At 51.3% G+C, this 25,287-nt stretch overlaps 1 protein-coding gene across 1 annotated transcript in view; it reads right to left on the bottom strand.

The window, feature by feature from the left end:
* Positions 1 to 1,041: 1,041 nt before the first annotated feature.
* The window catches only part of SDCCAG8 (SHH signaling and ciliogenesis regulator SDCCAG8), a 300,672-nt gene continuing 276,426 nt past the window's right edge, over positions 1,042 to 25,287 (bottom strand). The window contains exons 17-18 of the mRNA XM_075531174.1: positions 11,730 to 11,856; positions 1,042 to 1,375 (exon numbers count right to left, since the gene is read on the bottom strand). Of these exons, the coding sequence (XP_075387289.1) occupies positions 1,346 to 1,375; positions 11,730 to 11,856 (157 nt within the window). The 3' untranslated portion in view covers positions 1,042 to 1,345. The remainder of the gene's footprint in view (positions 1,376 to 11,729; positions 11,857 to 25,287) is intronic.

The raw sequence follows: 25,287 nt of genomic DNA, 5'->3' as shown, positions 1-25,287 counted from the left end.
GGCTCTTCTCAAATACTGCATATTGAAGAAGAAAACTGACACCACAAGGCCAATGATGCGTTCTGTTTTTCCCTACTCTTCTCTTGAGGTTGGAGCAGAGAGAGTAATGTCTAGCGCCCCGGTGTCTCTCTACTGCGCATGTCCAGGGAGGATCACAAAGGACACCAGAATCGTATGGGTCGTGGCAAAGTTGAAGGGAGATTCCCCAGATCAAGCATAAGAAAGCCAAACGGATGACAGTGAGCTGCAGCCGTGACTTAGGAAGGGCCCTTTTAGCCAGTCTGATTCCCATCCAAAGATGAACTCGGCCAGTAAGTTGCGTATGGCCCGCCCAGAGTGCTGGGCAGTTTGCAGCTAATGCAAGTGGAAGTGCCTGGGGCCCTTTTGGTGGTGGGATCACACCAGTAAGAGGTGTGGGGCCCTAACAAGGGCTGAGAGAGGAGATAAGGAAAGGGCGCGTGGGCATGGAGCCGTCACACACCAGGCAGCACAGGGCAGTGTGCAGTGGCAGAGAACTGCCCCCGGCAGCTGTGGGGGGCTTGCTGACTGTGAGGCAGAGAGGTAACGGTTGTCTGAGAGGACACAGCTGGTCCCCGCAGCAGAGGGACATAAGCTGTCCTGCTCAAGAACGGTGTCCCGAGTTGTTCCTCTTTTTCCAGAGTTATTTCCTGAGCCCAAGCTGTACTGGTACGTCCCTAAGAACCCCCTTAAAAAGTACGGGACACGAGTTCTGTGAGACGGTGCAGCAAATGCTGGAGCCCAAAGACTGGAGGAAGACGCTAGGGGCGGGTGAGACCCTGGACACGAGCAGAGGGACTGACTGTGCCCAGGCGTGGGGAAGGGGGAGACTGCAACACCTTGACCATCTGCCTCATGGGGTCCAGCTTTGTGCAGATCCTTGTATAAAAGAAATTATTCGTCTAGGCAGAAAAAAAAGGTTGATATGTGCTTCATTACACTTTGGCCTAATTAAACTATGTGCCTTTTTGTTGTGTTCTGTTCATCACAAGGTAAAAAAAGGAAGACATTATAATTCAAGTCTTAAAAATGTATTTATTGAAATTCACGTGTAACAGCATACAAATGAGCAGGTTTTAAATGTATAATTACCTGCAAAACCTTTATGAAAACATGCACAGGGAGATAGCTGTCCTCAATTGAAGCAAGCTTCTGCTCCAGCCCTTCTGTCCATAGTGCAGGCGGCCCTCCGGGACCACATGACACTTGTGCCACTGTGGTGTGAGGTGGCGCCCCACTAGACAGGCCATGGTGAGGGGCGGCGTGTTAAAGGAGACGACTGTAAATATCTCTGTAAATCACTGGTTCCACCTCTGTGTCATCCGGCTCAGCATTCAGATTGTGGCATGCTGGGCAACTGGAGAAAACAAAGATAATAAAGAATGAGTTTAAATATATCCCGTTCTTCAGTGTGACGTGTCTTCTCATTTACGGACCTGAGCCCCTCTTGTGAGAACAGGTTTCGGAGAAAACATTTCTGTTGCTAAAAACTGTGGACACATGGAAGCACTTGTATACAATTCTTGAGCCTTATCTTGACCGCAGATCAAGCTAAGCCTTTGGCACCTACTAATATGACGTTCATAATTTTGTTTCGGTGGTTTAAACCTGCAAACAACTTTCAGGCACTCGTATGCCTTTTGAATAAGAGCAGCCTGGCTTTAGGATACAGCCAGCCGGCTGTCTCCTCTCTGTCAAGCATTGGAGAGACTCTTGTGGGCCTGCATCTCGTTACTGGGGGTTGTTGCAGGCACACGGTAGGAGAAGCCGGCACAAAAACAGGGTGGGCCTGGGGCCTCGAGGAGATCCCTGGTGAAGCCATAGCAGCTGCAGACAATTGGGCATAGCATATATTAAAAGGCATCGTAATGCAAAAACCTGTTTGCTGGGAGAGGGAATTTGGTATACATAGTCTCTTAGTTATGTTCCAAAACTAGCTTGTAAAAATTGGGCTGCGGGGAGGGGTGATCCTTAGGGAAGCAGTCAACTCTACGACTGACCTCTGCTGAGGAGCTATGCAGACTGGTTTGACATGACCTGAGTTGGACCAGCAGCCATGAGAACGAGTTCTGTTTCACCAAACAGTTGCCGAGTGCCTTCCGAGGCCCCATGGGAAGAGAGAGCAACTCAGGTGATCATGACCCAGACCCTCACCTTCCTACCTGAAAGCCCCCGCGAGGCTGCTGCTGTCAAGACCCTTAAGACCCAGCCACAGGATGGCCACTCTGCCCGGTGCGCCTACCCTGTGGCCCTTTATCCTCAAGGGAACACAGCCAGTCTAGAGAGGGACAACAGCTCCATCTCACCATCCAACACAGGCTCTCCTACTCCCCACCTCCCCCCAGCTGATAATGGCCACTTTTATCTCAACCTGACCCTGCCCTGGGCCAGTTTGTGACATGATCCCCTGCCCTGCTCACTGGGCTGGCCAAGCAAGGCCGCGGTGCAGTATCCGGTGCTCTGGAGAGCCAGTCAGCCTGTCCCATGTGACAAACCCAAGGGTCTTTTGGATACAGCTAGGTTAAGCATAAACGCAACATTCAAAAGAAACATTTAATCCTTGGGCAGAAACCCTCACGCCCACACACACACAGTACAGTTCTTCAGACCCAACCTATGAAGGGGCTTCCAAAATTCTGTGGGAAAAATCCCATGATCTTTTTTAAGTTCCACTTCCCAACAGATTCTGAAGCCCCCTCTAGATGTGTGTGTGTGTGTGTGTGTGTGTGTGTGTAATTTGTTTTCAACTAAGCTACAGAAAACTGACATTTCTTAAAGTGAGCCTTCATCGCGCCCCTGGGCTGCAGGACTCTGGTCACCTAGCATCAGCCAGTCATTGCTTGTCGGCTCCTGGGCGCTGCTGCACCAGGACCTCCCTCGGAGTCACGGGGGAGCAACAGCAGCAGGCCCTCCACAGGAAATTCTCCCTGCAGCCAGGCAGCGTTTGCGCGCTCTCCCTCGGGTTCCCAGGCATTCACCCTCACTGTGGGTGGTGCTGGTTCCACTCCAGGGCCTGCCCCGTCCTTGGCCGGTGGGTAAGCCTTCAGTCACGGCTTGACAGAACAAGTTGCCCTGGTATGTCACTGTTTCGTCGAGAAGTGCAAGCATTCTAAAGTAGCGTCTCCCTCCATTTGCTGAGTCTCCTAAGGACCTTGCTCCTCCCATCCCCTCTGGTCAAACGGCCCACCCAGAGATGATGGACTCTCGGGTCACTACCAACATCTGGCAGCTCAGAAGTGATCTGCCTTTCCGTCTTAGGGATGCTCAGGATGCCTATTCCCAGACACACTCTTGCGACAGGAGTGATGAGGATGTGCAGGAGTGATGAGGATGTGCAGGCTCCCTTGCGACAGGAGTGATGAGGATGTGCAGGCTCCTACAGCCAGTTGCACGGTGCGTGCTTGGCCCCATCCCTCCATCCTTCCTTCTACCTTCTGAGTGTCCCCTGGCCCTGGCTGTGGTCCCCTCGGGGAGTGGCCGCATCTGCAATTGTCTGGTGTTCTCAGATCACAAGGAGACTGGCGGGCGCCCTGGCAGCTGCGCTGCTGAAGTACTGTCCACAGACGGCACAAGCTCTGCCCATCTGCAAGCCACTTTGCTGACCCATTTTCTTTGTTCTCATTCAATTCTGAACAGGGCCAGGGCTACTCTCCACAAACTCAGACGTTCGTGTCTAATTTATTTCTGAAGTTTGACTTAAAATTCAGAGTTTTAAAAAATGATTTGCTCTGATGACCTGCATTGGTTCCCCAGGCAACGGCGCTGGGGGGTCTGAGCCTTTTCTTCTGCTTTGTTCCTCAGCAGGCCTGAAAGGCCTGGCAGGGCTATTGTGGCACCCGCCCCACCCCTCCTGGAGAGCTTGCAGCCTCAGGTCTGGCCCTTGCTTTCTCTGCTTGGTGCAGCTCCACGGGGCCACTTGGCAGCTCCTCTGAATGGACCATCCTCCCTCCCTCCCTCCCTCCTTGCTCTCTCAGACCAACCAATCCATTTTCCATGAGCGGGTTTCATCTAATGACTTTACTGTGTGTGCAGAGAGCTGCCCCATCGGGTTCCCAAGGCTGTGAATTTTTCAAAGCAGACCGTTAGGCCTCTGGGTGGATTTGAACCACCAACCTGTCAGTTGGTCATCAAGCACTTACCTGGCAGTGCTACTCAGGGATATAGTCAGGGACCCAGGGTCCGTCTTGCTCGCTGCTTTGCTCAGTGGCACATTTGCCAGGTTTTCAAAGTGATCTTGTCCCTTGTTCCTCTGGCAGTAAACAGCTCCTTGTAACTAGAAAGTGCAGAGGCCCTCCTGGAGCCTCCCTCTGTGTGGGGAATTCCCAAGTCTTGCCCTGAAGTGACCGAGCCACTGGTATCTCCTCTCAGGCTGCCCCCTCCATGTTGGGCGCCAGGGCCACTGAGCTGCACCAACCTTCCACCCTCCTTACCAAGGGCAGGCTCCAGACAACACTGGGCGGTGCCCTCCCCCGCCACCCCCCCCCCACCCGTCATCCAACCTCTACCAGAGCCTGTGGCCTATGGAATTTCTCTACAAGAAATTTGTTTCCCTATCCAACTCTATTCAAATTGTGGCGGGTCTTATTTTTCTATGTACTGAAGAAAGATCTTCCTCCTCTCCAATGGCCTTGCAGTCACCTTCATACCGATCCTGTTCCCTTCATCATCCTGGGCTCTGGGTAAGGTGGGGTGGGTGGGTGAGGGTGCCTTTCCAGGAAAGATAGCCTGGTTCTAGTATTAATTGTTGACTTTGCCAGAAACTGTGCGATATGGAAGCTAAAGCCTACACCTGGAGTGGTACCGAGCTGAGTTTTATATTCAGGCTAGCTGACCTCCGAGTCTGGACTCCTAACACCTGCTCTGACCAAACATGAAAGCGTGTCTAAGCTGCCACGCTTGATGTCTGCGGAATGAAGTAGGAGTCAAACCTGGAGAAGCAAGCCAAGTGGTCACTGCGCTGTTCCACTTTGAAGTCACCAACCAATCCTATGGGACCTGTGTAAATGTGGCTTTCCCTGCGGACAGCCCCCTGTGAGAAGGCAGACTTCCCACGCAGGCCCTGGGCCGCAGCTGGCGGGCTGCTCTCCCTCCCAGCACCAGGGAAAGACAGACACGCCTGCAGAGCTCCCTGCCCACCCTGACTCGTCTCTCTGGGAATCTGCCTATTGCCAGCTGCAAAGCGGGACAGGAGTTCACGGCAAGGTCACCACTCCCACCAGCAATTCATTCTCCCCCCTAACAGCCTGACAATGGCAGGGCTGCACAGAGTTCAAAGCCAGGGTCCCTGGGCCCAGGGCCTGGCTGGGCTGCCTTGGGTTCTGGGAGAGCAGCACCACTGTGGAATCAGAGGGATGGGAAGGCAGGCACAGGGTAGGAGGCGTCCTTGCAGGCAAAAAGTGGGAGAAACAGGCGGGGGGGCTCTCCCCTGAGTGGGCGGCAGCCTTGCCACACACAGGAGGCAAGGCAAGCCCGCCCCGGGCCCGCTGCTTGCACTCTTCTCCTCTCCCGGAGCTCCCGCAGCCTCGGTCGGGTTCCTTCCACACCTCGGGGGAACCCAACTTTGTCGTCCTCCAGCTTGCTAGAATCGCAGGAGTCACGAGAGCGTCCTCAGCACATGGGCAGGTGTCTGTGTTTTAGATGAATCACGTTACCATGGCAAACAGAGTTTAAGAATTCCCAAAGGACAGACAGTGTCACCAACAGCAGAGAGGGGAGCCTCTGGCTGCCTTGTGTTTGAAAGTGTTAAAAATAAAGACAACATTGACATTTGGGGTTGTAATGTGACGGCATTACAGTCTTTTAAAGGCAAGAACCACTTATCTACAGTACATGTAATATTCAGTGTTTTGTTCACTTGTCTAATTGGATTAAAATATTTAGCTCCCTTTAAACTCCTGATTGTGAATTTCTATAGCAAAATGTAATGTCTGCCTTGGGAAGCAATAGGCGCAGCAAATGCATCTGCAGCATTGTAGAATTCAATGTATTTTCTTCCATGATTCTTATTCGGAAGTGATTCACGCTTGGACAAGATGAAGTGTAAAAGGAAGCGCAAGCCTGGCTCAAGTGAACCCCGCGTGCTTTCCAGTATTATGCACAGAGCTCTCAACTGAAAACCACAACAAGGAAAGCTGACCGCTGCTGAGTGGCTGGAGGAGGTCCCTGTGAGGGCCGTGCAGGAATGCGGCCCCAGGGGTCTGACGTCATTCTGTAGCAGCGCACAGGCAGCAGGGAGTGAATGACATTTCAGCTGCATATGTTCAAGTTTATTTAAAAAATATGCAAGTCACTTTGGTTGACAGTGTCTTACACACAGTTTTGAAAGAATCAGGGCAAACTTTAACAGAGTCAGTTTTTATTTGAAAAATATTTTCTGGGAATGTATCAGTGTTTATTTTTGAGAGTGACAATTCGGGTGAAAATCAGGATAAAAACAAAAAAACAATTTGGTTGAAATCAAATTGTTTGTTTTCATCTATTTAGAACTCTTTCCAAAAATTCTTGGTTCAAGAGGAGGCTTTTCAAAAAAAAATTTTTTTTTAATTCAGTATATTTGCTGTTCTATTTAAGCACCATCTGTCTTGCAGGTAGCTAACTTTGGGGAAACTCCTGAGTTGTCTGGGCCAAGAAGCCAAGGCTCTGGGAAGGACCACTGAGTGCGCAAACTCCTCCACATCCCAGCGGGCTTGGCCACACTAGCACGTCCCTTCAGGCCCCGAGCGCTCAGTGACCCCGGCCCAGCCACCTACGTTGGGCTGCCTCCTTCCTCCAGCTGCTCGGTTGCCCTGCGGCCTTGCCGCCCTGGAGCGCCATCTGGGCCTCCGCTTCCTGTGCTTGGTTTCAGCTCTATTCTCTGAGTCTTTGGGAGTAATGAGATAATGTCGACAATCTTGAATATAATCACATATGGAGGCTGGATCCACGCACAAGTTTAAATCAGATTAGAAAGGAAATTCACTGCCAAGAACGCTTAAGAGTCCTAGGTGCAGCTGAGGAACCATTGCTACGTCAGTTGCAGACGGTTTCTGAACTGTAGAAGTGACTCCTACGGAGGGGCTGACAGGATCTCACTCCCTGGTTGAACGCAGCCCGCCGAGCCAGACAGCCTGCTTGGCATGAGGGCGCCTAGACAAGGTAAACCGTAGAAACCGTGTTCATTACCAAATGCATGTGTCCACAAACAGTCTTCGTGATGAGAGGGGGCTCCTCTCAGTGGGCAGATCTTTCTGTTCTCCCGTCTCCCAGAGGCCAGCCTTCCCACTTTGCTCCCCGTTCCTGGCCAGAGGTCTGGACCTCCAGGCTCTGGGTCACACACAGCCCTGACCCTCCTCCCAGCTGCCAGGCCTGGCCTGACCTCCCCTGGGACAAAAGCTCCTCACCAGCCCTCCAGCACCCCCGCCCCTCAGCCCCTAATAAGAGGCTCATGCACAGCCGACAGCCCTCGCACAAAAGGCTGAGGGGCGACTGCCTGTCAGAAGACACCGGGACTGAATTGGGGCTGCAGGGGGATGTGTTTGGGGCAGAGTCAAATTCATCTGTTCACGTCTCTGTGCCTCCTCCGAGCACACAAATAACCATTACATGCGGTCATAAAAGCTGCTTTCTGGAAGTTCCTTTATCCACCAGAGCGAGGCAGAAATGAAGGAAAAGCCATCGTTGCCCGGCTATTACAAGGTATTGTGCATCTGGGGTCCTAAAGGCTTGAAACAACAAGCAGCCATCTAGCAGGGAACCCACAAAGCCCACATGGAAGAAGCACGCCAGCCAGCCTGTGTGATCACAAGGTGTCGAACGAGGTGTTGACAGGATCGGGTATCAGGCATTAAAGACCCAGAACAACCATTTCGATGTGAACGCAGGAGGTTGGAGTGAGACCCAAAGCCCACATATAGACAACCGGACATCCCCTCACAGAAGGGTCACAAGGAAGGGTCGAGCCAGCCAGGGTGCAGTGTAGCACTGACAACACACAAAGTTCCTCTAGTTCTTTAATGCTTCCCCCCTACCCCCCACTATCATGACCCCAGTTTTACCTTACAAATCTAGCTAGCCCAGAGCATGTACACGGAAACAGATAAGAGCTCTTGACACACAGAATCCAGGACAGATAAACCCCTCAGGACCAATAATAAGAGTAGCGATACCATGAGGGGAGGGGGAGGGTGGGAGGGTGGGAGGGAGAAGAGGGTGAAAGGGGTACCGATCGCAATGATCGATGTACAACTCCACCCCACCTCCTCCAGGGGTATGACCAACAGAAATGTGGTTGAAGGGAGACACAGGATGGTATAAAATATGAAAATAAAAATATAAATTATCAAGGATTCATGAGGGTGGGAGGGTGGGAGAGGGAGGGGGAAAAGGAGCTGATACCAAGGGCTCAAGTAGAAAAAGGTTTTGGAAATGATGGCAACATGTACAAATATGCTTGATGCAATTGGTGTATGGATTGTTATAAGAACTGTTAAGCCCCCCTAAAATTTATTAAAATTAAAAAATGTAATTTCTTAAAATTAAAAAAAAATTGAAGCCATTGTTTTAATCCAGTCTTAAGGTAAGAACAAACCAAAGCACAAGCCTTGAACTTGGTGGTTAATGCCCAAGCCCTGCCCATTGTCAGCCCACAGGCTGGTTCACCACCCAGCAGTGGTGCTGAAGGGAAAAATGGGAATTCTCATGGCCAAAACTTCCATGGGGGCATACTTAGGACTATGAAGATCACCCTCTGCCAGGCATGCCCTGCTCACGTTTCGGAATGAAATTAGAAACAATTTGGAATACCAGAGCCGCCTCGGCAGGTAAGGGTAGGCCCTGGGCAGAGGCAGCCCTGGAAGCGGGAAGTGCAGGCTGTGGTGTGGGTGTTCAGCGGGGAGCGTGCCTGCAGGCCTGGCCCCCGCCTCCCATTTGAACGTGAGTGTTTGCTGTAGAAAGCCAGCATTTTCTCGACCACATTTCTTTTGTCATCTTCATATTAAAGTGACTCCAAATGTATGATTTGAATCTGAAGGTCCCTGGAGAGACAAGCCAGATGGGCCAGTATCAGATAGCACACTCTGGTCACATCACTTCTGTTGCTTCAGGCAAGGGAAGAAAGACTTGCTAGTTTCTCTTCAGATTTGTTTGTAATGCATTTTGTGAAAATTTCCCCATTCATTTGGCAATCATCAGATTTGTCAAGCCCTGGAAAAGGTTTCTCGGTATTGACGGCCCGTGTGCTGTGCTGTGGGCAGACAGGGAGGTAAATGGAAACCCCACACTGAACGAGGAGAGGAGGCCACCATGTGCTCAAGGAGTGAGGGACGGACAGCGGAGTGAGCCTTTGTCCACGCATCCATGCGGCCCATTAGAGGAGAGGGGAGGGACACCAGCCCAGCAGCGCCTTAGCCTACGGGGCGCACAAGGCCTGCCCAGCACCAGCACCAGCACCAGCACTGCAGAGCCATGCTCTTTGAACACGACCAGTATCCCTTGGAGTTAGGCTGGGAGAACCCAGTAGGCTTCCTGCTGTGCTGGAGTGGGAAACAGGCTTAGAAGGGCGTACGGGATTTGCCCAGGGTCTCACCACCACGATAGTCCGGAATCACGCTCTGCCCCCTCCGGGGTCTCAAGCATGGGTGACCTCCAGCATTTTGGGAGCAGTTAGTTAAATTAGAGGTGGACTAGGTGTAGGTGTGAGGAAAAGCCCTGGATGCCATTCTCAAGGGCCCAGATGACCGGGGGGGGGGGGGGGGGGGGGAGGGGGAGGGGGGTAAGGGGTGGCCGGTGGTGCAGACTTGGGGCCACGTGCACTGCACATTTTTCTGAGGGTAGTTTCAGAACCACCCGGAGGGACAGAGCCCAAGCCAACCCACTCCTCTCTTCCTCCAGACCTGGGGTACTCAGATCCCCCCGTGTGATGGAGGTGTGCTTTGCAGTAGGGTTTGATCATCTGAGTAGAAGTCAGTATTTAGAAGTTCCCCAATAACCTAGTTGGCACGTGGTCATTTTGAAAGGAGAACACGACAGATACTTTGTCATCACATTTATCCCAGTTCTTCATTCACCGTAACCAGCACTTCCTGCAGGACGCCGGGTGTGCACTCAAGAGCGGCCGGGTGCAATCCTAATTCAAGACCAACACCCTGGCCAGCCCGGAGACCCACAATATCCTCATAAATTGCTTGCTGGGGCAAGAAGCACAGCCTGCCTGACAGGAATACGTCGTTTAGCATTAAAAGGTTCAATGCCATGTTCTGAACTCACCAGGCGCGCTCTTTCCTACTTTATCCCTGTGACCTGGGGAGGCAGACCCAGGCTCCCTGGTTACTGTGCACGTTAGCTTACTTCCTTGTAAAATAGAGACCATCATCTGACCCAGGCAGGCTTGTTCAAAGAGAAAGAGCTATCATCTGAGTGCCATACATGTAACACAGGTCGCAGAGCTCTGCCTGCGCTCAAAGCAGCAGCCCAGTAAGAGCCAGCTGGTTGAGGACAGGATTCATCCTGCGCCCCATCCGCAGTGTCTCCCTCCTTGAAAACACTGCTTTCCTCCACCAGTTTGAATCAGCTACATCATTCAAGGGCAGTTCACCCACCCCAAGCACCCTTCTGTAGCCTGGCCTCTTCTCCTTCCCTAGCTCCATCTTGCTGTTCCTTGCCACAGTTACATACATGTTACACAGGCTCAAACCCAGCCAGCCCGAGTCTATTGATGCAGTGGAGACGGAGGCAGTGAGTTTCACTCCTCGTGTGTTGTCTTATCATTCTGAACTCGTGCCTGTGGCAATGCCCCCATTGGGGAGGGAATTCTCCGTTACCCAATTCAGGTGGGGTGTGCACCAAGTCACAGCCTCTGTTTCCGTGGGGGGTGTCTTTAAGACTGCTTTCCTGGAGGGGGTGATCTTAGACACCATCCTTTATGATCCTTGGGGGTACGGTCGGCCACAAGACAAAGCACCCTCAGCAAAGCCACTCCTCAGGACCTCAGTGCCATCGGACACAGGACAATCCATGGCCATTTGAAAGAGCACCCCAAGATCTCTGAAGTGGTGGAGGCCACCGAGAACCTGTGAACTCCCCTCACCAGCCCCACATTGGGAGCACTGTCTGTGAGCTGTGTGTGTCCACTGCAACCAAGCACTGAACCCATCACGGAAGTGCCGTGTCCCAGGAGTGAAACTGTTGGTGTCAGAGCAGGTGAAGAAAGTGGGAGTGTGCAGGCGTGTCTGGCACTGGCCCTCCAGCAATAGGGGAGCTTGTGGGGGCGAGCTAGGGCTGGAATGGTGTTCACAGCAGCGGCCAAGGGGTGTTCTGAGGGCTTTCCACCTTAGGAGCCTCATCTTCCGGTGTGCTATCGAGCTACCCTCTGCTGTGACCCAGGGGTTTTTGCTGACTGATCTTTGGGAGGAGCTGGCCAGGCCAGGCTTCCTGGAAGCTCTGGAGAAACCTGCTTGGCATGAGAGACCCAGCTGGGGTGTGAAACACTTGCATTTCCAGCTTTCCAGCCCCACCACAGCTCGACCACCAGGGCTGGTCGTCCCTGACTCCAGTGCTCTTTAAAGTGCCTTTGCCCACTGTGTCCCGCAGTCTCCAGACCTCGCCCCGCGTATCAGAAGAACAGTATGGTTGATCACTGGGCATCTGCTTCTATCCTGAAGATTCATCTATTCGGAAACGGAGAACGTGAAAACGACCCAGCTGCAGGTGCTTTGGGCCTTCGCAGTCAGACCTACCTGAGCTTGCAGGTGCTCCACCTCTTCGGCCAGGCTCTGTCTCTCCAGGAGCAGCTGGTTCTGCCTGTGGAGGAGCTGCACCAGCTGCTGAGCGGTGGCCTGACTGTGCTGGTCCAGCTGCATTAGCCTGGAGAAAAACCCACCGCAGAATGAGAGTGGGGTCTGTGACAGGGGCCCACCAACTTCAGACGTAGTCCTGTGAACGCCCGCCACTGCTGTGTGCATTTGAACTGTGATTCCAGCGTGTGACCAGCTGGAAGCCCAGCGTGGCCCTGAGGTGCTGGGTTTGCTCTCGCCCAGAAGGGGGCTCACAGCATTCTCAAGGAGTTATCCAAGAGCACCTGCGCCGAGACGCCAAAGCACCCACTGCCGCCGTGGGGATTCTGACTCGCTGGGCCCGATGGGTGGAACTGCTCCTTAGGGTGTTGCAGACATGCCTGGTCTTTCTCCCATGGAGCAGCTGGCTAGTTGGAAAGGCTGGCTCTGTGGTTAACAGCCAGTCTGGTGCTTAAACCACAGCACCACCAGAGTGCCTGCATATGCTGGCTAAGGAGAAGAAAAGCCAACACGTACAGTTCACAGGCGGAGGTCACAGGAGGGTTTGCACGCCTCCAGGGTTCGGCTGAGCAGCCAGGTGGGGGATCGGGAGAGGGAGGATGGAAGGGAAGCTCTCAAGTCAGGGCTTTTCATTATTAATCACCCAGACCTCTGACCAGATGTCTTCAACAATCCTAAATTTGCCAGTCTGTGGACGGGCTCTCCTCTCCAGACCTGCTAATCCCCTCGACACTTCTTCTCCTTTGTCCACAGGCAGCGTCTGGTGGCCAGGAGCGCACGGGGACACGGGGGCAGAGGGGATGAAATGTAGAGTCGAGCAGTGGCCCAGACTGCGCTGGAGTGGAAGCGGAACGTTGGTCCTGCCCCTTCTTCACGCCCAGCTCGGAGTACAAGCAGCCACCAGGAAATGAGCTGGCGTTTCCGTAGAAACGGCCTGGTACGTTTCAAACCCCGGTCACAGGTGCGGCACCCAGTCAAGGGCTTTGCTTTATCTGAGGACAGAGTTCCTGACTGGGTGCCCCACACCCAGATCTTTGCAAGGCTACCGAGGAGAACTCCAGGTCGGAGCAAGCTGGCTTTACCACATATGGCAACTGGAACAACTGCTTTGCAAGATGCGAGCACGTTCTAGCACCATGGTCATGCTCTCCTCAGACGCTTCCAGAGAGTCATACCTTCTGCATTGCCAGGGCCCTTTTCAACTGTGTTGCTGGGTGGAGTCTCTGCCAGCTGCCAGAGCAGACAGCCCTTCCTTCAGCCCCCCCACCCTCTTCTGCATAAGCCGTGTCCCCGCCCTGCCCCACCTTCTCCTACTCTTCACTTGCAAGAGTGAGTGGGGCAACTTTCATCAAACCACCAGAAATCCCTGGCACCCACTTGCATCCTGATTCCTGCTTGTCTGCGAAAGATCTGCAGGGACTTGGGGCCACTGGTCCCATCTGGAGCTGTCCAGGACTGGGGTCCCTCCACTCTAGGCTGGGCTGCCATGTTGCCAGTCCCTGGATCGCCCGATGCTAAACAGCAGAGGTCTTCTGTCCAATTAGGAAAGTGTTCCTGCTTCTGTATTGTAGCCATGATACTTACCCAACCACCTACACCCGCTCACACACACACACACACACCAACACTGTACTCCTTCCTCGGATTGGAGAAGAGGAGGAAACAAGGTCCCGCTGGGGGTACCCACCCCTGACAGTCACACGTGTAAGGTGAAGCCAGCTTTGCCCCAAAGGGTCTGCATTCCCACCCCTCCTTAGGGGCAGACCAAACCACAGCGTCTCCTGCTCTGGCTCCTTGCATCCCACCATGCTGAGCCAGCAGGCCTGGGAGAGACAGCCCCTGGCCAGCAGCCTCGGGGACAAGGGCCCTAGCGCTCGGGAGCCTGTGGGGCTGCCAGGGCAGTCGGCTGGCACACCTGCCACTGGCTCACTGACAGGTGCACACCATCCACACTTACTTGAGCAGGTTTTCCCAGGGGGCTCTGCTCACCTCAGTGGTGCTGTAGAATACAGGCAATGCCTTCCTACTCCCCCACCCCACCCCACCTCAACACACACATGCACACACACACGAAGCAGACAGAGAGAATGTTTGAACATTTAAACCCGCAGGTGACAATCACTGCCAGCAGACCCTGAGACTATCAAAGAGCCATAGGACCAACAGCCACTGAGGACATAGCCCATTGGCTTGACACTTGCCCCAAAGGGATGGAACGGAGGGGAGCCCACGGTTAGAGTCAATTGTGACTCACAGTGATCCTTCATCGGAGTCATGAGGCTGAACATCTCTCCAGGAGCAGTCTGCCTCAGTAACTCAACTCCACTAAAGGAGGCCTGGGCCCCGAGGCGGAAGTGACACGGTGGCTTTGGGTTTGGTTTTTCAAAGGCAGCCGTGGTGGCAGCATGTGTGACGTCAAGGACAGCACTTGAAACCACCAGCCACTCCGTGGGAGAAAGACAAGGCCTTCTAGTCCCATAAAGTGTTACGGTCTTAGAAACCCAGTGGGGCAATCCTACCCTGTCCAGTGGGGTCGCTGTGAGTCAGCACTGACTCACTGGCAATGGGCATTAGCACTCAGTGGCAAATAGAACACCCGAGTGGCCATTCTGCCTGAGGTGTCATGCCTGGGCTTTGATGATTGGGCCAAGAGGCCCAGTAGGTGGCTCTGGGTTCCAGAAGAGGGGTGCTGCACGATCTAGAGCCATCAGCCTCCTTGCAGGCTCGACAAAAGGCCAGCAATGGGCTGGCCAACCCTCTTGGCCACGTGAAGTGGGCCCACTTTCCAGTCAGACGACTCCGTGGCAGTGAGTTTGGTTTGCCTGTGGTGCCCTGAGAACACAGACTGGGCTCCCTGGGGGCCTGGGCGTTGCCAGCTGAGAGCCTCTGCCCTGCAGCAGGTCTCTGAGGGCCCAGGCCCTGCCCAGGGTGTCCTGTGAGCTCAGCGGGGGGCTCCCCATCAGAAAGGCACTGCACCAGCACTGCCCATCTGGGCAAAGGCTAGGGCCGAAGTTGCAGCCGACTCGCTCCTCCCCCGTGAACAGGCCAGGCCGTCCCGCTTCTGAGTCTTTTCTTTCCTTCCAACCCATGCGCCTCCAGAAGGGGGTGTCAGTCTCCTCTCTGCCGTCCCACACACGGCCGTGAAATCCATCAGGCCGCCACATGTCCAGACACCCCCGACATGGAAAATAACAGCATCAAGCAGATTTTAGATAAAAGTGGCACACAGAAATGGCAGCTTCTTCCATGGCCAGTATGAAAAGTCGGGGAGAAAATTTTAAATTAAAACGGTGTTTACGGAAGAGTTCTGTCCCAAACACTGCACAACCCAACTGGCACCTTACCGTCACTGAGAAGAGACTCCCCCTGCCCTGCAGACACAGGACCTGGGCTTGTCACAGTCCGCTGATTCTCTCACTTAGGTTCATATATAAATTCTATCAATATCTGCTAGTAGTATCCTATTTTACAGATGATAAAACAGGCTAAAAGAGGTTCAATTAACTTGTGCCAAGTCACATAGCATGTTAAGTGGTATATTCAAATCCAGGTGGAGATCAGTGTTCACAACTATTGTTCATTCGTGAAACGGATTCAGCAAACTGAGCAGCCTCTTTATTTGTTAAACCCTCTCAACGCTGGGAGATACTGTGCACTGCCAGTGACTCGATGCTGACCCATAGTGACCCTACAGGACAGGGTGGAACTGCCCCTGGGAGCTTCAGAGACTGTCACTCTTTACCGGAGTAGAACACCCAGTCTTCCTCCCATGGAGCAGCAAGTGGTTTTGAACTGCTGACCTTGCAGTTAGCAGCCCAATACATAACAACTATTTCACAGGGCTCCTTTCCATCTTGGTTAATGCATCACACCTGACAAACAGTTCCTGCCCTGGGGTGGGTAGGGGGGTTCCCAATGAATGTTTAGAAATAAGGACTGGATTCAATAGGCTACTCCAAAGGCAAGGAGGCCGTCAATGAGGCAGGCAGGAGGTCCAGGAAAGGGCTACTTAGGAGACAGTTCACAAAGACCGTAAGAGTCATGACATCTACTGAGCATTCTTAGTGGTCATGGCAATCCCTTCAGGTAGGAGCTACTCCCCCCATGTTAAAGGTGAGTCCCTGAGGCAAAGGCAAGACAGAGGTCTAGTCAGTCTTCTAAGACAATGGGGTGTGAGGAGACAAGTGGGTGTTGAACTGGCAGGAACTTGGGCAGGAAGCTGATGGGCCAATCAATGGCAGTGTCAAGTACCTGGGAGCTGCAGTTGGAATTGTAAGGGGCCCAGAACCTGAGGACTGTTGAGAGGAAGGTACTGATGAATGGTGTAAAGCTCTGTCAGCCAAACTGACAGTTATCCTACAGCCAGTGGTGTGGCCCATTGCTTCTGGAAAGGGCAGCAGAAGGCCCTCACCTGGAGCTAAGAGAAGTCTGAGTGAGGGTGAATCTGAGGCACCTGTGGGCCCTGCAGCTGGGGGTGCCCACAGGCCATTAAATATATTGGGGTTAAAGGCAGGTCAGAGCCCAATGAGGCCAGGTGAGTAGGGGTCAGGTTCTTCCAGGAAAGACTGGCAGAGATCTAGAACCCGAGGATTTGTAACAACTATTGATAGTGGTGTCCTGGACAAGAACTGCTGCTGGTGTGAGAATGGGCCAAGGATGGGGCCTTGGGGAACAGAGACACTAAAATGCTGCCAGAGGACAAAAAGTCAGCGAGACATCAGTGCAGATGAAGACAGGCTGAGGAATCCAGGGGTGGAGAACTTGGAGGTCCAGAAAGGTCAGGCTCTCAAGCAGTGGTCAATCTATGTGAAATGGCCCCTTATGGTAGGTCATATGAAGAGGTGCTTGGGCCCTGCCAGGTAGGTGGGAGGAGGCAGTGGCCTGCTTATAGGGCAGGGAGAGGATAGGCTGAGGGCAAGGTAGCTGGGGGCCTGCACTGGTGGGAGAGACTTGAGCCAAGGGAAGGCAGCCTGGAGGAGCGGGGGAAATCCTCAAGGCAGATGTTGGTTGAATGGATGGTGGGCAGGCACCTGGGGCAGAAAACTGGAAGTGCTTCATTGAGGCTGGAAGGAAGGTGAGCAAAGAGGACGAAGGCCCTGGCTGAGGTCAGGAACATAGCTACCACACCGAGGGGAGACAGGTCCTGTGCTACAGCCAATCCCATTGGCCTATATCCCTTCTCCCAACCGGGGAAGGCCTGGCTCTGCCCAGCTCTCTCTTCTCACTTCTGCCTTCTCCTCGTGCCTTGAGACCTTCCAACTGTCTTTTCCTCTGCCTGGAAACTTCCAAGTTTCTGATCATAATGGCCACGTTGCCAGGGTGCAATAGTTTGGACCGCTGTTGATTTTAGCCATTTGTCTGTCTACAGTAGCAGCGGCCCGCCCTGCCCCGACCTCGGGCACGGCCATGCTATCCATGTGGAGCTCAAGCCCTGCTCCGAGTTCTTCCTCCTCAAGGGCTCTATGTCTTGCAGAGACACCATAACTCACTGGGTGTCTGCGCTATCATGTCATGATTGATACTGTGCTAACTGAGACCAGGTCCTGACCCGGCAGGGTGACAGGGTTGGGGTTCGCCATTCTCCCATGAAGCACTGCAGGGTATGGCAGGCTGGCCAGGGCATGAGGAAGGACGTTTCCAGTTCACTCTGCAATCCAGGTTGGTGTTGCCCCTGGGGAACCAGGGTCCACTTTCTTAGGGACCTGCAGGTGCACACTTGCCCCTCTTGGGGCAGAACTGAACAATCTGTGGTGGGCAGCATGGGGTCTTCTAGGCAAGGCCATTCGGGAACTACAGGGAGTGAAAGGGACAGCAGTTTCCATGGGAGCAGGACAGGCATAGAACTCCTTGTGTGGGTCTGAGCGATGCTCTATTGGTCCAACAGCGATCTCTGCCACATCCCACAAGTGTGATCAGAACCAGCGTGTTTTTTTTTTTAAAGCAAGAGATGAAGCAAGTGGTGAAATACAAAACAACTTTATAGATGGCAGTGGGCTGGGGAAAATATCTTATGCAAAACAGAAGCAGTGCAAGCTGCCAGCTCTGGTCCTCTGCTTCAGACACTCATTTGCTATGAATACTGTGAAAGCAAGTGAGTACATATATTTGAATTTTTTTATTATGTTGTATGTGATACATACAAAATATATGCAGTGTGTAAATACGTTATGAGGTATAATAATCAAATGAACATTTGTGAACCCAGCACCAGCTTCCGGGGTGACAACCCTGGATTGCCTCACCCCCAACCCTGCTCTCCCCAGGAGCCTCGCAGCCTCCTGCTCATGTGTTTACTTAACTGGGTTTTAGTTGTGTTCAGGCATTTCACCTGGAGATTTGATGTTGCTTTTTTGTTGTTGTTGTTGTTGTTTTTTTTTAGTGACGAATGTCTTTCCCTTCAGTTAATCCTACTTGTGTTTATCGGCCAGGCTGGCACAATAAACTATAGCACGGTCTCACATAGCTGTCAGACCAGAATGCCCTTCTGTGGTCATGCTGGCAACAGTAAACCTTCTTCCCTTGGACTTCGCAGGACTAAACCAAACCAACCCAAAGCCCCACACGACAGCCATCCCACCTATGCTAACTCGCAATGCTCCTGTGTGGGCTTCTGGGGCTGGAGATCTTCCCAGGAGCACACAGCCTTCTCTTTTCTCGCTGGGAGCTGCTGGGGGGTTAACCACCGGCCTTGGGGGCAGCAGTCTTAACCTTACTCCACTTGCCCCTGGGATCAGACTCGGAATTTCCCTGGAAGAAGGGGCCTCCTCTTGGAAACCAAGGAAAGTCTCAACCAATGGAATGGGTTTAAAGATGCAAATACTTTCATCGTAGACTATGTGCACTGTTTTGCTACTACCAGTGGTGGCCGCTAATCTTTACTGAACCCTTATTCGTCCCTGAGCCGAGTGTGTACAGTCATTAGCTAACATCAACTTCCTAACAATACTTCAAGTTAGGCACTTTTCTCGTCTGCATTTGATGCCGAGCAAAGAAGGCACTGGGGAATAAGCCCCTTTCTGGCAGGTTACTGGGATGGGGACAGGGAGGACTGCTGAAGTCCGAAGGCCAATGGCCCAGGCCAGTGACAACTCCACACACAGCACTCTCCTCCTTGGACTAAAGCACGCCAGTTCTCTGGTCTCTCTCTCTCTCACTCCCTACCTCGTTAGTTCTGCCTTCTGGAGCATTTCCGCTTCCTCCCCTGGACCTTCAAATGTGTGCCGGGAGTGTGTCTTCTACTTCAAACACAGCCCAGGAGTTCCTTTATGTACCCTCAGGCTCTGCAGACCAGGAACGGCTGCCCTTAGTCTAAAACCGGACCGTCGTCGCGGTGTCTCCTCTGCATGATAAGCTAGTTGGATGTCCCACCAGCCTTCCCCACCTCACGGTGCACGTATTGGATTCATTCGTCAAAGCTCCTCCCTCAGTTTCCCTTTCATTGATGGGTCAGTCCGAATCACCCCGTCTGTCTCCCACATCCCCCCTTGCCTGCCCCTTCTCCCTCACCATTCTCTTCTCATCAGCCACCCAGTTCTGCAGATCAGCAAGCCTTCCAAAGCTCTCCTGAGCGAGCCCAGGTCACCTGCCCCCTCGGAGCCCGGTTGTCAGTCTTCCTCACCCAGCGTCCACAAACGCCTTTCCCGGGCAGTCTGCTGCAACTTGCCCTCCCTGAGTCCGCACTCAGCACGGCTGGGTTCTCTCTGGGAGACAACACGTTGGTCATGTTCACTGTGGAGCCACCTAAAGAGGTAAGCATAAGCCCAAACGCCCTTGCAGTGGTGACAAGCACCCTCACTACCTGTCACACGTCCTCCCTCCCCACCTGTGCCCTGCATCCCAGCCCCACCGGACCCCACTACAGAGATGTCCCCTCTCCAGCTGCTCAGATGGGGCTTTGACCTCAGAATGCCCTCGGCCTCTGCTGGAGCACCCTTGCTTCTGACCTCGCCTGAGCTAGCCGCTCTCCATCTCCACCGCCGAGCAAAGTGCCTGACGTGGACGGCATATTGTGCTCAGTCTGTGTGTCCAGAGGCGGAAACAACTGGCCAGTGGGAGACTGTCCAAAAAAATGGAATTGAAAGATGGTGACATTTTTCCACGAACCTTTCGAAACTCCCTCTTAAGACCTACAATTCCATCTTTAGTACAAGTACCCTTTAACAAGTAGTGTCTGCATTCCTGACAAAGCACCCATTTATTAATTTTAAGGACCCGAATGGAATTTGCCATGGAAGGTACATAAGACTCACTAGCTATTTTACCGTAGACAAGCAGCTGAGCTTTCTCCCTTCATAGAAGTGGAAAGGCAATGCCGCAGGCCTCCTCGACCAGAAACTCGGGGAGTGAGGTCCAACACTATGAGAAGTGCTCATGTGTGTGATCTCACACCAAACGCACTGCCATCTCTTTGATTCCAACTGCCCCTGTGGGTTTCCCAGACTGTAACTCCTTACAGGAATGGAAAGCCTGGCCTTTCTCCGGGGGAGGGGCAGGTCGTTCCACACTGCTGAGCTGTGGTTAGCAGCCCAATGTGTAATCCTTATATGAATCTCCAGCTTCGGTGATGAATCATTTTTGTGTCACTCCAACGTTGACTGTGAAAGCAGCCAGCGCCCCCCCCCCCCCGAGACCTGGACTAGTTAGCTCCCCAAATGCTTGGGCAGCATCTGACTGTCAGACGCCGGTGTCCTCAGAGACAAAGGAGAGGAGAAACAAGAACACGGGCCACATCTGGCCCACCGCCTACTTCTGTACAATTCGAAAGTTGGGATGGTTGCTAGATTTAGAAATGGTTGAAAAAAATTGGAAAAAATGATTACTTGTGACATGTTTATATTATATGAACTTAAACTTTCGACATCTACATATAAAGTTTTATTGAAACAGCCATGCCATGCTATTGTCATTGCATTGCTGCATTATCTACTGCTGTGTTTGCACCACAGCGGCATGTTGAGTAGTTGAGACCAGATGGACCTCAAAGTCTAAAATATTCCCTGGCCCTTGACAGAAAAAAAACCCCCCAAAAACGCTATCCCCTTTGCTAAAGGATGACTAAGATCCAACTCCAAGTGCCTGTAATACAAGGACTTCACAGGACTTACAGAATTTTAAGATTTTTCCTTATCTTATATAATCCTAACACTACATCTAGATTTTCCACGTGTAAGATTTTGAAAACCCAGTTATTCTAGTTACTGCCCTAGGAAATTAATTTTGGTGAATTAAAAAAACTAACTCACGGCCATCAAGTCCTCCCCAATTCATAGAAACCACGAGGATAAGGTAGAACTGCTCCCCCATGTCTTGAGACTTTAAATCTTTCTGAGAAGAGCAAGCCTCATTTTTTTTCTCACGGAGAGCCTGGGGGGTTTGAGCTGCTGATCTTGAGGTTAGCAGCTCCACTCACCAACCAGTAGGCCACCAAGGCACCCCAATTCTGGTTAATAAACCATCTTTAAGTTGTATCTTCTTTCAACATATGAAAATTGCTGCCGCATGGACACTCTTACGATGCTGACAGGGTTGCAGAATGACCTAGTCACTATGGAAGACAATATGGCGCCTCTTTTAAAAATGCAAACAAATATCATACAAGCTGAAATCTTCTACTCATGTTACACAGCAAAGAAATAAAGAACAAAACATGAACAGAAATATGCACATGCAGGTTTACGGCAGCACGAACAGCAAAAAGATAGAAACAGAATGTCCACCTGTGGAGGAATAGATAAACACTAGTACATACAGACAATAGAATATACACAATCATGAAACTATCAAACGCCTCATGACATAGGTAGATTTGGAAGGCAATACGCTCCACAAAGTTAGTCAATCTCTTAAAGGCAAGTATTGCACGACTGTGAGGCTATCAGAAAAGACCAAGAAAGATGGCTTTCACACCAAAAGCAGCAGACTTTGAAGGCTACGGTGAAACCTGAGGGAAGGGGAGATAGGTGGCAGGGGAGACAGGCCACATGCACAGGGGACTCTGAGATACTGGCAGTGTTCTGATGTGCTGGGCCAGGCAACAGTGTTTTTTTTTTGGCATGCTTTCCCCTGTATTTTGTGTTATATTCCACAATTAAAATGTAAATTGCATTTTTTGTAATTTCATAAGTCTCCTTAATATGGTCATGCAGAGCCAATAAGGATACACGATATGCTGAAAGAAGCCAGACTTAACGAGTTAGATATTAACCAATGGGATCCTGAGAGTGTGGCCCTTAGTCACTCTTCAAGTCTGGAACTGAAGTCGCTCCTGTGGCTCACTTTCAGCCAAATAATAAACAGACCCATCAGGGGAAGAGTAACACTAGTGAGGTCTGACTACCTTAGAATACATACTCAGCCATGTGAGATCCAAAGGGGAATATTAACCCAAGGACAAAAGTCAGAAGGGTCAGGAAAGAATGAAAAACAGAAACAGGAAACCCAGGGAGGAAGTGGGATACATGGTGTCACATGAAGGGGATTGCATTCAACTAAATGAGATAAGTCCAGATGAAGTGTATGAATTGCTGAGTGGAAAACTGATGGTCTGCTCTCTAAGCCTAGGGCCCAATTCACAATGAAAAGTTAAACCACAAAACAAGTAGTTGTACTCAGGAGGCCAGAAGACGCTCCAACTGGTTATCCTCATTCAGAGATTGGGGGTTGTTTCAATAGTTAATGTTCCATTTAAATTTTCTTTACCTAAATCTATCATATTCAATAACAATTTCAGAAGAGTGGTTTATTCTGAGGACGATGCAACTTTGGAAAGAGTTTACACCGTCAAGGCAATTCCAACGCACAGCAACCCTATAGGACAGTGTAGAATTGCCCCACTGGGTTTGCTCCTGTACTGCCCCTTTCATTTTTCACTCCCAGCCCCAACTAGCCTTGGCTGCTTCAAGAGGTGGAGCAGAGAGCTGCCTAGGAGCAGTCATTGGAAAAACGTCCCCTTCTGTAGCAAACCGACTGCTGGAACCCATTCCTCTGCCCTCTCAATGCAGCGTCCTTCACAGCATCTCAAATCCATTCTTCAGAAAGCCTGGAAAGTCATCTAGCCCATACTGAGCAGCTCTGAGTTACGGTCAGCTATTTGAGAAAGGCAGCAGGAGGACACTCCCAGGAGCATTTCCGAGAGCTGGGGGAAGGCAGGAGAGGAAGAAATCCTTCCACTTGAGTTTCCCACACCGGCTTAGTGAAGTGACCCAGTTTTTGAATGGGTTTTAAATCTCCAATTTCTTATAGAAGGAAATTTTTGTGAAATGCAATTTAAAAAGATAGCGCAATCTCTCATCGCTATAAACCTTTCTCAGCACTCCCCAAGCAGTAGCCATGTGAAGATGGGTAATGACTGGAAGCCACGTTTCGAATGGCACGGGCCCGTCTGTCCTGAGTTGGGGAGGGCTGGCGAGACAGTGGTCAGCTGTGATCCACAAGGACAGCAGGGCCGCCCAGCCACTCTGCGGGTGAGCGGAAGGGCGCGCTACTCCTAGAAAAAGTCAGACACCAGGAGCTTGAAGTTCACCACCTTGAATGTAGCACCATTTGATCTTCCTTATGAGCCACCTAAGTCTGTCCTAGGTTTTAATACTTTGTGCTTTTCGATTGAGGCCTTTTTTCTGTTTTACTTTGTTATACTTTTTTTGCTTTGTTACTCTTACTGTTGTTTGTTTTTAAACATTTTCCCGCATATGGAATCCAGGATAGGTAAATCTACCGAGACAGAAATTGGAATAGCGGTCTCTAGGGTATATGGCGGGGAAGGGTGAGAAAGGGGAAGCTAATAACGATGAGGACAAGACTGAATACAATGCTCTAAAACCGATTGTGGTGATCACAATTCTTCTTGATATAACTGAACTACTGAATTGTGTGATATGTGAATTGTATGCCTATAAAACTGTTGGGAAAAAGTAAAATTCAAATATAAAAGAAAGAAGAAAAAAGAGTTACCATCTTGAAAACTCAGAGGCAGTTCGATCTGGTCCTGTAAGATCACGATGCATCGGCATGGACTTGATGGCAGTGGGTAAGGGAGGGAGGGAGGGAGCCCACCAGCTGGGCTGGCTATGAGAACGCACAGTTGGGGAGTTGGAAGACGGATCGGGAAAATGTTACACAGGATGTAACTCGGTGTCCACCCATTAAGTGAACAAATGGTTAAGGCAACACATTCAGCCATCAACTCCTTGGGGACTCTGGCAATGTCATCCAGAGTCTCTGATGGGCCAATTTCTCTAAAAACTGCCTCTCCTAGAAACAGAGGTACAGGCTCACAGTTGTTCTGAAAGGAACACTGACTGCACTGCTGCCTTGTAAACTTAAAAGTGTAAGCACTAGCTGACCACGAAGCAGCTTGTATACCATTGGAGGTGCATGGCGGCGTGAACAAAAGGGGCAGGGGCTGATATGCCTGGAATCTGACTCGGGCCCAGGAGAGCTGGAAGCAGAGCCCACGTTGGGTCTCAGACAGTACTTGTCCCCTGCCTAAAAGTTAGCACCCCCCTCGCTTTTAAAATGTCTCTCTGAAAATAATAGAAAGTAAAGGCAGAAGAATTATAAAGGATATCCATATATCCTTAACCCAGATTCACCTAGTGTTATTATTCTACCCCGTTTGATTTATCACACTCTTTCTCTCACCTTCAGTATCATATACAGGATATTTCCAATCACTTCGGAATGCCTATGAAAGTCGGGCGCCGAACAAGAAAGACGGAAGAAGAAGCGATGCGTTTGCGTTGTGGTGCTGGTGAGGACTATTGAAAGTACTATGGACTGCCGAAAGAGCAGACACGTCTGTCTTGGAAGAACTACAACCAGAATGCTCCTTCCAGGCCAGGATGGCGAGACGTCCTCTCGCCTATTGGGACGTGTGTCAGCAGAGACCAGTGCTGGAGAAGGCCATCATGCTTGTTAACGTGGAGGGGCAGCCAAAAGGAGAAAGACCCTTGGTGAGCTGGACTGACACGAAGGCTGCGAGCGTGGCCTCGAGCCTAGGAACAATGGGAGGCTGGTGCGGGAGCAGGCCGTGTGGCCTTCTCTGCTCACAGGCCACTGTGAGTCACAGCAGCCCCAAGAGCGCCTCCCAACAGCAGCAACACTGTAGAGAGAGTAATTTTTTCCTGACCCATCAGACAGTGAGTTGTACAGATCACGGCCCTTTGTCCCTACATACTTCAGTATGTACTTCCTAGGTACATATTCCAGTATATACCCATAGTATGTTCTCAACTACAGTAAAGGTAACGATGACTTAATATTTTTAACTTACTGAATAAAATTTTGTCAAATGACCCGATAATACACTCCACGAGGATTTAAGCTTACCCGTTACAGTCTCTTTCGTTCCTTTTATCTGATACAACCAACAGAGCTGTTTTTGATAAACACTGTTTACAATCAAAGCAACCCTAGTCTTAAAAGAAGACATGGAAGTAATAGAACATGAGGGTGTTGCATAACTATCATCCTCCAGGTGTTGCCCAAGTTGTGCCTTCTGGAA

The sequence above is a fragment of the Tenrec ecaudatus genome, chromosome 1 (assembly GCF_050624435.1).
Source record: "Tenrec ecaudatus isolate mTenEca1 chromosome 1, mTenEca1.hap1, whole genome shotgun sequence".
In the NCBI taxonomy this organism is placed as follows: Eukaryota; Metazoa; Chordata; class Mammalia; order Afrosoricida; family Tenrecidae; genus Tenrec; species Tenrec ecaudatus.
Note: the sequence above shows the minus strand (reverse complement) of the source record. Positions and strands in the feature narration are given on the sequence as shown.